The sequence below is a fragment of the Salmo salar genome, chromosome ssa17, assembly GCF_905237065.1.
Source record: "Salmo salar chromosome ssa17, Ssal_v3.1, whole genome shotgun sequence".
Taxonomy (NCBI): Eukaryota; Metazoa; Chordata; class Actinopteri; order Salmoniformes; family Salmonidae; genus Salmo; species Salmo salar.
This window is the reverse complement of record NC_059458.1, coordinates 50,594,605-50,607,224: the sequence shown is the minus strand read 5'-3', so window position 1 is coordinate 50,607,224 and position 12,620 is coordinate 50,594,605. Positions and strand designations below refer to the sequence as shown.

The following is a 12,620-nucleotide window of genomic DNA, read 5'->3' as shown; positions in this document are numbered from 1 at the left end:
ATGTTGTTTAAAGAGTTACTATTTCCTGAATTGAACTCTTTAGATATTTTCATATCTTATCGATTACAGTCACTTATTAATGTATTATTACCTCATCAGTCATTCTGAACGTCGTAATTTCTTATAGTCTGCACCAACCCTACTTTTTGATGAATCGGTGATACACAAATTGGCTCAATTATTTATTTACTAACTAATTAAACAATTACAGACATTTGCCTAGCCGGCACCCCCAGATCTCCATCTCAGGCCTTGCAAGTCATGACAATACCAATGTAGGGTGAAAGGAGACACACATAATGTGTACCACTTATTACATTTATTTTTTTATTGTATTTTGAAAATACAAATTACAGTATTTTGAAAATACAAAATGCATTGGAGTGTAGTTCAACCCAGTGTAATTAAAATGTAAAAATATGGTAATTAAAATATGTATTTCAAATATATGTAACAGAAATACTGCCCATCTCTGCCTGTGTATATAGCCAAGTTATCGTTACTCATTGTGTATTTATTCCTTGTGTTATTATTTTTTCTATATTTTCTCTCTATATTGTTGGGAGGGGCTGTAAATAAGCATTTCACTGTTAGTCTACACCTGTTGTTTACAAAGCATGTGACAAATATATGTAGTGTATATGTAGTGTACATATATATATATATATATATATATATAAAACATATATATATAAAACATATATATATATATAAAACATATATATATATATAAAACATATATATATAAAACATATAAAACATATATATATAAAACATATATATATATATAAAACAATATATATATATATATATATATATATATATACATATATATGTGTGTGTGTGTGTGTGTGTGTGTGTGTGTGTTTATATATATATATATATATATATATATATATATATATATATATATATGTTTTGTGTGCATGAAAGGACTCCTACTCTAGTTGAAACGGGACAACAATAAGTTCCTCACCTAGTCTTTGTTTTTCAGTAATATATTGGCCCGTACTGTACAATGATCTCTGTTGAATTCCATTTATCAGGAAGTACCCGGTGAGGATGGGGAGCGTCTACACCACCAGGACAGCCCGGGCTAAATGGCAGTCTCTGGAGAGACGCATCACTGACATCATCATGCAGAGGCTGACCATCTCGAACATGGAGGCTGATATGAACCGCCTCCTCAAGGTAACATAAACCCACTGTAGTTTTACTGTATTACTACTGTATTTGTACCAGTTCTACTGTATTTCATATCAGACTGATGCCAACATGGTTCTCTGTCAGTGGAAAAAGGCAAAAACCGACAGGGGAGTATATACAGACTTATCATTGCTGCTGTTTTGGCTACCCTCTTAGAATTAAGGGTGACTCAAGGAACCCTGGAGATTCTCAAGGAACTCTGGAGTTCCTCAATGAATCATTGCAGTCAATGGGTTCATATTTGCACCATTGGTTAGTTGAGTAGTTCTTGAATTAACCTTTAATGATTCAAATTAGCAAAGGTTCCTGGGGGAACCTTTTTGTCGGCATGTGCAGAGCACTTGGAATTTATTTTGCTGCTGGATTTATTGTGCTGCCAAACTCAGAAGAAGATGAACATTGTGTTTTCGCCGATGGCTTTATGGGATAGCTAGCAACTTGTAAACAATTACCCATTCCTATACGGGTACTATTTTAATACCAATGTTGAATAATACTGTCAAGCGTCCTGTTATAATTCCGAAAAGTTTATTGTGATGGTAATTCCATTTGTTTTTGATTATATTTATTTGGTGTTGGCTTAGGTTGCTAGCTAGCTACAGTATCTTTAACCTAGCCAACACTTTTAAAAATGCTTGGTTGTTGGATGACCCAATTGCTGGGTTGCAGGCATTGGGTCACTAAGTTGGGTTGTTTTCTTTAAAAAAGGGCCAGGTTGGGTTGTTGATGTTGGGTTATTAAGATGAGAAGACTGCGGAGCGTGGCTTAGTAAGGGTGATGTTTCAGATAGTTCTATTTCATTTCCGTTAATCTTTTCTGTTGTTTTGTCATCACATGTTAAAGTTGAAGACTGATAGTTTTGTAGCTTCAATTAGGTTTACAGACGTGTGTGAGTTCCTCACGAGCATATAGACTGGTTGGCTGTTTTGTAACACAACTATGCGGCAAAACAGACGGGGTTGTTGTTGACAACATGTCAACTATCTTTAGCCTCCAATGTTTATTGAAAACATAAATAAATGTGTCTAATGAGCACTTGTTGTCTCTCAAGTACATAGTTACAGTTGTTGGTTAGCTAGCTAGTGAATTTGAGCAATATTAGCGTAGACGTGACATCAGTCGAAACACCTAAAAACAAGACACGGTATCAAGAATGAGATGAAACTAGCGGAAACGAGCCGTCTATGATTTCCCACATGGTGGCTATCTTGCCATCCAGAGTCACAACACACCGCCTTCTGCCCCATTGAAGCGCGCACATTGTTTTCGTAACGTCCTAATGTTGGAAAAGTTACTACTTTATTACTACTTTGTTATCCTTGCTTTCGGGTGACTGTCATGACTCTACAGTGCCTTCAGAAAGTATTCACCCCCTTGACTTTTTACACATTTTTAAAATGGATTAAATTTAGATTTTGTATTACTGATCTATACGCAATACCCTATAATGTCAAAGTGGAATTGTGTTTTCAGAAATGCTTACAAATTCATTAAAAAATCTAAGCTGAAGCCTCCCGAGTGGCGCAACGGTCTAAGGCACTGCATCGCAGTGCTAGAGGCGTCACTATATACCCAGGTTCAATCGTGGGCTGTATCACAACTGGCCGAGATTGGGACTCCCATAGCGCGGTCCGGGTTAGGGGAGGTTTTGGCCGGGGGGCTTTACTTGGCTCATCATGCTCTAGCGACTCCTTGTGGCGGGCCCGGGCACTTGTAGGCTGACCACTGTCGTCAGGTGAACTGTGTTTCCGCCAATACATTGGTGTGGTTGGCTTCTGGGTTAAGCAGGCAGGTGTTTGGCGGGTCATGTTTCGGGGAACACATGACTTGACCTTCGCCTCCCGAGCCCGTTGGGGAGTTGCAGCGATGAGACAAGATTGAAAAAGGGGATAAAAATGAAAAGCTAAATTGTCTTGAGTCAATAAATATTCAACCCTTTTGTTATGGCAAGCCTACAGTTCAGGAGTAAAGATTTGCTTAACAAGTCACGTAATAAGTTGCATGGACTCACTCTTTGGGCAATAATAGTGTTTAACATTATTTTTAAATGACTTCCCCATCTCTGTACCCCAGTCATACTATTATTTGTATGGTCCCTCAGTCTAGCAGTGAATTTCAAGCACAGATTCAACCACAAAGACCAGGGACGTTTTTCCAGTGGTTCGCAAAGAATGGCACCTATTGGTAGATGGGTAAAGAAAAAACAGGAATTTCACCAAGAGGCCAATAGTGATTTTAAAATAGTTATAGAGTTTAATGGCTGTGAGAGGAGATAACTGAGGATGGATCAACAACATTATAGTTACTTCACAAAACTAACATATATGACAGAGTGTGTAACGGTTGTCGTCGGGAATGGAGGACCAAAACGCAGCAGGAATGTGGATGCTCATCTTGTATTTATTTTAAATCAAGAGAACACCAAAATAACAAACAAAGAACGCACGAACAACAAAACAGTCTTGTCAGGCTCACACATGCAAAACAAGAAACAATCTCCCACAACACTACACCAAACAATTACCCATATATAGGACAATCAGAGGCAACGAGAAAGCACCTGCCTCCAATTGAGAGTCCAACCCCCCATAAACCTACACATAGAAATACCACAAACCAGAAAGAACATAGAGATACAAAACATAGAACATAGACCAAAACCCGGAAATAATAAATCAAACACCCTACTTGTCACAGCTGTCGTGGAAGAGAGAATGGGACCAAGGCGCAGCGGGTTGCGTGCTCAACATATTTATTAAATAAAATGCGAACACCACGGAAAAACAATAAACAAACTAACGACAGGAACAGAGAAGCAGGCTCAACAAAAGCAGTGCTCTCAAACAACTACCCACAAGTGACAAACAAAACACACACCTATTTATAGGAATCCCAATCAGAGGCAACTAGAAACACCTGCCTCCAATTGAGAGTCCAGCACCCAATCTACACATAGAAAAACTACCCTAGAACATACACATAGAAATACAAACATAGACCGGTGACCAAAAAAACCCGTAATACATAAATAAACTACCCTCTGCCACGTCCGGACCAAACTACAATAACAAAATATCCTCTCTACTGGTCAGGACGTGACAGTACCCCCCCAAAGGTGCAGACCCCGGATGCACCTAACAAAAACACAGAAAACCCCCAAAACAAACAGAAAAATCCCCCTAAACTAAAGGGAGGGAAGGGAGGGTGGCTGCCGTCAACGACGGCACTGTGCTACACCCCCCCCTCCCAAACCCACCTATATCGGAGGCGGCTCAGGTGCGGGACGTGGACCCCGCTCCACCCTCGGCCACTTCGGTGGCGCCCCTGGCCGCGTCAGAGGACTGGTGGGCGACCCTGACTTCGCCCGGCTGGCGGGCGATTCTTGCTGCGCCCAGCTGGCGGGTGTCTCTGGCTGCGCCCGGCTGGCGGGCGGCGATGGCGGCTCCTGACTGGCGGGCGGCTCTGGCGGCTCCTGACTGGCGGGCGGCTCTGGCGGCTCCTGACTGGCGGGCGGCTCTGGCGGCTCCTGACTGGCGGGCGGCTCTGGCGGCTCCTGACTGGCGGGCGGCTCTGGCGGCTCCTGACTGGCGGGCGGCTCTGGCAGCACCTGACTGGCGGGCGGCTCAGGCGGCTCCTGACTGGCGGGCGGCTCTGGCGGCACCAGACTGGCGAGGCTGGGCTGACGCACTAGAAGCCTGATGCGTGGGGCTGGTACAGGATGTGCCAGTCTGGGCACACGCAACTCAGGGCTAGTGCGGGGAGCGGGAACAGGCCGAGTCGGACTGGGTTGACACACTAGAAGCCTGATGCGTGGGGCTGGTACTGGACGTGCCAGCCTGGAGACACGCACCTCAGGGCTAGTGCGGGGAGCGGGAACAGGCCGAGTCGGACTGGGTTGACGCACTAGAAGCCTGATGCGTGGGGCTGGTACTGGACGTGCCAGCCTGGAGACACGCACCTCAAGGCTAGTGCGTGTAGCGGGAAACACTGGACCGTAGAGGTGCACTGGCGGTCTCGAGCGCAGGGCTGGCATCACCCCTACTGGCTGGATGCCCACTTTCCCCTGGCACATGCGGGGCGCTGGTACTGCGTGTACCGGCCTGAAAATACCCGTCCTCGCCACAGCACTCATCACCCCAAAGCACGGGACCTGTCCAGTATGTCTCTGCCCAAAAAGGGTACGGGGAGCTGGCCTGGGGCTCCATCCTCGCCCCGCCAAACTGCCCTTGTGCCCCCCCAAAAAAAAGTATTGGGGCTGCCTCTCGGGCTCCCTTACCAGCCGTGTTCCCCGGTCCTCGCCAGATTTCCTCCGCTACTTGGTCCTGTTGTGGTGGGTAGTTCTGTCACAGCTGTCGTGGAAGAGAGAATGGGACCAAGGCGCAGCGGGTTGCGTGCTCAACATATTTATTAAATAAAATGCGAACACCACGGAAAAACAATAAACAAACTAACGACAGGAACAGAGAAGCAGGCTCAACAAAAGCAGTGCTCTCAAACAACTACCCACAAGTGACAAACAAAACACACACCTATTTATAGGACTCCCAATCAGAGGCAACTAGAAACACCTGCCTCCAATTGAGAGTCCAGCACTCAACCTACAAATAGAAAAACTACCCTAGAACATACACATAGAAATACAAACATAGACCAGTGACCAAAAAACCCCGTAATACATAAATCAACTACCCTCTGCTACGTCCTGACCAAACTACAATAACAAAATATCCTCTCTACTGGTCAGGACGTGACACTACTACAAAAATCACCACCCCGAACCACATAAACAAAATACCCTCTGCCACGTCCTGACCAAACTACAATAAGAAATAACCCATAACTGGTCAGGACGTGACAGAGTGAAAATAAGGAAGCCTGTACAGAAGAAAAGTATTCCAAAACATGCATCCTGTTTGCAATAAGGCACTAAAGTAATACTGCAAAAAAAGTGGCTGTAATAACGGAGCTGTGAGTCGAGGAGCAGGTGCAGGTGAAACATTTAATAAAACAACAAAACGACACATATACATAAGGCTACACGCTGGTACAAAAGAACAATACCAACTGGTGAGAAAACATAAGGCAGGGACATATAAAGGGGAGGAAATGATGAAGGTAATGAAGTCCAGGTGTGAATCATAATGATTAACTGGTGCGCGTAATGAGAAGTGCCGGGTGTGCGTAAAGATGAATCCCAGGACCGGTGGTTAGTAGTCTGGCGACGTCGTACGCCGGAGGGGAGGAGCAGGAGAAGATGTGACAGTGGCAAAGAAATAAACTTTTTGTCCTAAATACAAAGCGTTATGTTTGAGGCAAATCCAACAATGCACATTACTGAGTACTACTTTTCATATTTTCAAGCATGGTGGTGGCTGCATCATGTTATGGGTATGCTTGTCATCAGCAGAGACTAGGGAGTTTTTTGGGGATAAAATAAATGGAATAGTGCTAATCACAGGCAAAATCCTAAAGGAAATATTGGTTCAGTCTGCACTCCTACAGACTTTGGGAGACAAATTTACCTTTCAGCAGGACAACATCCTAAAACACAAGGCCAAATATACACTGGAGTTACTCATCAAGACAACATTGAATGTTGCTGAGTTGTCTAGTTACAATTTTGACTTAAATCGGCTTGAACATCTATGGCAAGACTTGAAAATGGCTGTCTAGCAATGATCAACAACCAAGTTGACAGAGCTTGAAGAATTTTTTCAATAATAATAGGCCAATCCAGGTGTGCAAAGCTCTTAGAGACTTACCCAGAAAGACTGACAACTGTAATCGCTGCCAAAAGTTATTCTAACATGTATTGAATCAGGGGGTTGAATGCTTATCTAATCAAGATATATCAGTGTTTTATTTTCCATTCATTACATTTTTTTAAGATTTTGAGTATTTCCTCTAGACAAAAAAAAGAAAAAGAAATGACAATTAAATCAATTTCGATCCCACTTTGTAACATAACAAAATGTGGAAAAAAAGTCAAGGCGTGTGAATAGTTTCTGAAAGCACCGTATGTAATCAGAAATGTTAATATTATATTCAGAGGGATCACTCCAGATCCAAGGCGAAATTCAACGTTTGTGCAGGTCCCCAGGACATCAGGAGGTGGCATCAAAACCAACCACTAGATAGAAGGAAAAAAAGGGCAGGAAAAACACTGGGATTGAACACGCTGTCTACAGAGCCGGAGGCTTAGACTACTCCGCCATCTGTCTACAACGATTTAGCAAGTCCATTCGGAATGAATGCCTAAAGTTTTAACCCTATCCCCAACCTTAATCCTTAACCAGTCAGAATTAATGCCTAAACTTATCCCTAGAGTTGTTTCTATGTGCCTTAATTTACCACGTTTGTCACAGATCATCAGGAGATTAAGTCAGTTTACTTATCAAAAATAGACGTTGACATAAAGTCAGACTGTGATATCTTGTTGTTATATTAGAATATGTAATATGCATAAACATTTAAGGAACATTTAACTTTGTTGTGTACAAACTTTATATGATGAACAGGAATGACATTTACTCTTACAGATGGCCAAAAATAAATATCTGAAAGCCACTCCTCCAATAAGCCACGTCTCCAATCTTCTATATTATTAAAAAGGTAAAGAAATGTATCCGTCCCATCACAAAAACGTTCCTGTTTGAACCTTTACATAGGCAGCCCAGTATCAGCGTATAAGTGTCAATCTGTGACACTTATGCGAAAAGATATGGCTCTTGTCACAGGGGTTCCTCGAATAACCTTTTCAGAGGGGTTCCTCAAGGAACCTTTGTGACCTGGAAAGGTTACCCTGTGTGTCAATTTTTAGAACCCCAAAAGGTTCCTCCAAGCTCCTTTACTTCTAAGATTGTAGAGCAATAGCTAGAAAGGAATGCGATTTGGAAACACTTTTATTATAACTCTTTCTCCGTCTCTCTCCCTTCCTCCCTGCCTCTTACAGCAACGTGAGGACCTGACCAAGCGAAGGGAGAAGGTGTCTCGTAAGAGGGAGAAGATCGCCACAGAGGGGACCGACACGGACCGAAGCATCCAGTCTTTGAACGAGGAGATGGACGCCCTGGCGGCCAACATCGACTACATCAACGACAGCATCGCTGACTGTCAGGCTAACATCATGCAGATGGAGGAAGCGAAGGTTAGCTGATGCAAACATGCACATTTTCTTCAGGAAATTGACCCTTTCTAGTTATTAGTACAGCTGACGCCAGCACACACAATTTCTTCATAACTGTTATTATGACTGACTGATGTTGTTGGGATGCAGGAGGAGGGAGACACAGTGGACGTTACCGCGGTGATCAGCTCCTGTAACCTATCAGAAGCCCGCTTCCTGCTTGATCACTTCCTGCACATGGCCATCAACAAGGTAACCACAGTACACCTGTCCCTACTGAGTTCTCTCTACCTTTCGATTAAGCGGCATTCAGGGTATTGTAAATCTACCAACTTTATACCCTTTTTTAAACACTATGTTTATTATAGAGTTAAACATGTCTGCTGTTCTGTGGGCTAAATGTCACAACACTCTGTTGATGTCAGTATGGAATTTGCGTGTGTTTGTCATGTATGTAATGTATGATTTTACTGGTACGTGCATCTTCCAGGGTCTGCAGGCGGCCCAGAAGGATTCCCAGGTGAAGATGATGGAGGGCAGGCTGAAGCAGGCAGAGATCAACAGCGCCACTCAGAACCAGCTGCTGTTCCACATGCTGAAGGAGAAAGCTGAACTCAACCCTGAGCTGGACGCTCTGCTGGGCAACGCACTGCAAGGTATAGATGGTTCAGTGGTATAAACACACTGCTTTTCAGTTCATCATTTTTTAGTTACACTTTATTTTACAGTCCACTGTGTTATCTGACATTCACAACATATCTCCCATATTGTTTTTCTTTCGGATTCAGTAAAACATGTACCATTACGTATTATCTTAGTAAATAGCCTACAAGTAAAATACACACTGAAACGGGACTGTAAAATAAAGTGTCTCCATTCTTTTAGCTTTTGTTTGACTTTGATTTCTTTGTTTTTTTCCCTGTTTGTTCACCCTGAATTCAAACAGAGATAGGTTACCTAGTGGTGGGTAAGTAACAGACACCAGACTGACTGGTCCCAGAGACCATGGGTCTCCCCTACAGCCCCTCCTCCCTCTAAAACTCCCCTTTAAGATTAACCTGAGAACGTAACTTTGCCATGATGTGCATGAGGTGGTATGTTGCCCCCTGTCCCCCACTTCCCTGTCTGACCCTCCCCATCCTCTTTGTGGATGTCTAGCTTTCTCCTGTTCAGCAGACTCATTCAGGATGATCTGAAAATGAAGAATTAGCTTTAGCTTAAACTCTGACCCCCATGCAAACCTGAAGTTCGGACCTTAACTAGAGTACTACTCCAACTACAACCTTTACTAAGTTACCCTCCATATAATGAAAAAGTCAGATGCATCATACTAATATACAGTATAGTATACAATACTATTGACTTCCTTCTGACCTTGTCTGACCCCGGATGTATTTAACCTGACCTCTGAACTTTGAACACTGTACCTTAGAGCTCTTTGAATTCAAACGGTTGTTTTGCTGCTGCTGCACCATTAGTTTGAAAACTATGTATGCATTTGTTTTCTTTGTGATATCCAGACTGTAAATTTACTTTGAAAATGATCATCCTCTAACAGTTTAAGATAGTAAAGTAACACAAGTTTAGTGCTTGTAATGGAGTATTTGAAAACATGCTGTGAAGCCATAACTACCCCATGTCCATGCGGTAACCATGCAGTAACTGAGGCATGTTGTATATCTGAGGGTCCAGTGTAACAAGGTGTACTGTATGGTTCTGTCCTCAAAGCAGAGAATGGAGATGACAGCAGTAGTGATGAGTCCTCTACCGCCAGCCCAGCCACAGAGGGAAGGTAAAAAAACATTTGACTCAGACAAGACAATGAGGATATTAAATATTGAATTTCATCACTTAAAGCTGGAATCCTTAATGGTGAAACAGCCACATCCGTTTGCAATATTACAAAAACAAAGAAGTTACTGCAAACAACGAACACAGTTTTTTTTCCCCTTGGACATCATTGTACGCGCAATAGAACAGCAGAATATGTACTGCATTTTTTTTACCACGTTCGGCCACGCTCCTCACCTCTAGTTTGTCAACTAAGCAAAAACAATAACAATGGCTTTGGGTTGGACAGTGGCGCTGTTTCTCCTACTGCAGATTCCATCTTTAATTTATGATTATACTTTATTTGGGTAGTCCATCAACAAACTATCAATAGACTATGAGTAACATCATTGTAAATAAGAATTTGTTCTTAACTGACTTGCCTAGTTAAATAAAGGTTAAATAAAATAAACATGTAAATTGCCCCTCTTTCTTTGTTTCAGTTCGTTGGCCTCTGACCTCCTGAAGCTGTGTGGAGAGGCCAAACCTAGGAAGGTACAGTCATCTACCGTACTTCACATGCAAAGCATTTTTCAAAACGCCATTTTAATTACATTTTCATAAAGTCTAAAATAAAGAAGTTACTGATAAGCACTTTGAGACAAATGCTATTTGCAAAACACTCTTTATGAATGGTTATGTTATTGATTGATTGATTGGATCGATCCCACTACCACAGGCACGCAGAAGGACAACCACCCAGATGGAGCTGCTGTATGCTGGGAATGGTGTTTTTGACTCCCCTACAAGGGACTTCTCTGCACCCCTGCTACCCCCAACAGAGGCCCAGGAAGGGACAGGGGACATGGGGACAGTAGCAGGATATCTCGGGGACAGGGAACTCACTGTGTCCCCCTTAGCACTGTCCACCAGGATAGCTGGACTGTAAGTCCTTATGTTGGTCAAATGTCTTTGTGTTTAGTTTTTAAAATGATAGTACAGGAAATACAGTGAGATACTTGCTGAGTAAATCCTTACCTACTGTACGAGAATTTGATCAGTCAGGCTTCACATCTTAATAACAGTGTTATTGTTGAAAAAACAAGTGCTTCAGCACGAAAAGGATAGAATGTTTAACTTGACCCAGAATGCATTGTAACCTTCAGTGATGTATATGACTTCAGCTGATCATCCAGTGCATATCACTTCAACTGATCATGTCGCTGGTCTGTCTGTCTCTGTGTTGTGTAGATCTGGAGCCTGGTCTTCTATGGGAGATGAGAGGAGATCACTGGAACGCTCGCCTCTAACACGCAGGAGGATGCTAGAGAAGGGAGGACAACCCCCCTTAGACATCAAGGAACACACACCTATGGACCCCAAGGGTCACCCAGCGAGAGAGACAAAGTCGCACATACCCACGCCCACAGCCACAGAGAAGACCAAAATCACAGACACCAGACCAACGTAAGAGCCACACCACTTCACAATGTTTGCCACAAATGTCATGTTCGTATGACGTCACGATGGTCATAGTTGTACCTACTTCTTGTGTTTCACTCGGGGCTTCCCTGAACACCCACCCCCCCACAGTTTGGGAACCACTGTCCTAACAGAATGAATACATTGTCTTTTGTCCCTGTTTTCCTGTTATAGAGGGGTGGTCAACCCTGTGTCATCCCCGAAGATCAGCCATGCTGCCAGACTACAGTGTGTCTATGTGGCTGAGGGACACACCAAACCTGTCATGTGTGTCGACTGCACTGATGACCTCCTCTTCACTGGCTCTAAAGGTACAGCTCTCTAGTTCTATAATGTTTGGAAACAAAACCAACCCTTGACCTCTAAACCATGACCCCTAGAGACTTCTCACACCTGAAAGGCTCAGATGAGTGTAAGTCATATTATTTGGTATTAGCTTCATCTCGCTTTCTGCTGTGGTTGATGGTGTTTCTGCCGTATTGAACACTCATCGTAACACCTAACCATTGACTTCTAACCCCTGTGTCTGTGTGTGTGTGTGTATGTGTGTGTTGTCAGATCGTACGTGTAAGGTGTGGAACCTGGTGACTGGTCAAGAGATCATGTCTCTGGGAGATCATCCCAGCAGTGTGGTGTCTGTTAGATACTGTTCCAGCCTGGTCTTCACTGTCTCCACCGCTTACATCAAGGTCTGGGACATCCGAGACTCCGCCAAGTGCATACGCACACTCACGTGAGTAAATATATATACAAACACCAAGAGTATTTGTATACACCTCCAGTAATAAACTGAAGACCTTTGTTATGTCAAAAGTTGGAGTTGAGCTTTTTCAACACATTCTAGGAGATTCTAGCACATTCCAACACAGCCCAGGGAATTTCAGATTCTTAATTTGCTACTTGAAAAAAATACTTTTACACAATGTCATTCCCATTGACATGGTATTGACTGTGTGTGTGTGTGTGTGTGTGTGTGTGTGTGTGTGTGTGTGTGTGTGTGTGTGTGTGTGTGTGTGTGTGTGTGTGTGTGTGTGTG

General features: G+C 43.1%; 1 protein-coding gene across 5 annotated transcripts in view; it reads left to right on the top strand.

Moving 5' to 3' along the window:
- LOC106575986 (kinesin-like protein KIF21A) overlaps positions 1-12,620 on the top strand; it is a 41,275-nt gene that overhangs the window by 25,735 nt on the left and 2,920 nt on the right. For 2 of the 5 annotated variants that reach the window (XM_045699675.1, XM_014152763.2), the window contains 11 exons: positions 1,047-1,191; positions 8,159-8,353; positions 8,483-8,584; positions 8,823-8,988; positions 9,279-9,299; positions 10,064-10,124; positions 10,606-10,657; positions 10,842-11,047; positions 11,354-11,569; positions 11,759-11,895; positions 12,143-12,317. In XM_045699675.1, the coding sequence (XP_045555631.1) occupies positions 1,047-1,191; positions 8,159-8,353; positions 8,483-8,584; positions 8,823-8,988; positions 9,279-9,299; positions 10,064-10,124; positions 10,606-10,657; positions 10,842-11,047; positions 11,354-11,569; positions 11,759-11,895; positions 12,143-12,317 (1,476 nt within the window). Of the gene's footprint in view, positions 1-1,046; positions 1,192-8,158; positions 8,354-8,482; positions 8,585-8,822; positions 8,989-9,278; positions 9,300-10,060; positions 10,125-10,605; positions 10,658-10,841; positions 11,048-11,353; positions 11,570-11,758; positions 11,896-12,142; positions 12,318-12,620 lie in introns of all 5 variants that reach the window. The other 3 variants (XM_014152768.2, XM_014152765.2, XM_014152764.2) reach the window with 2 other exon arrangements.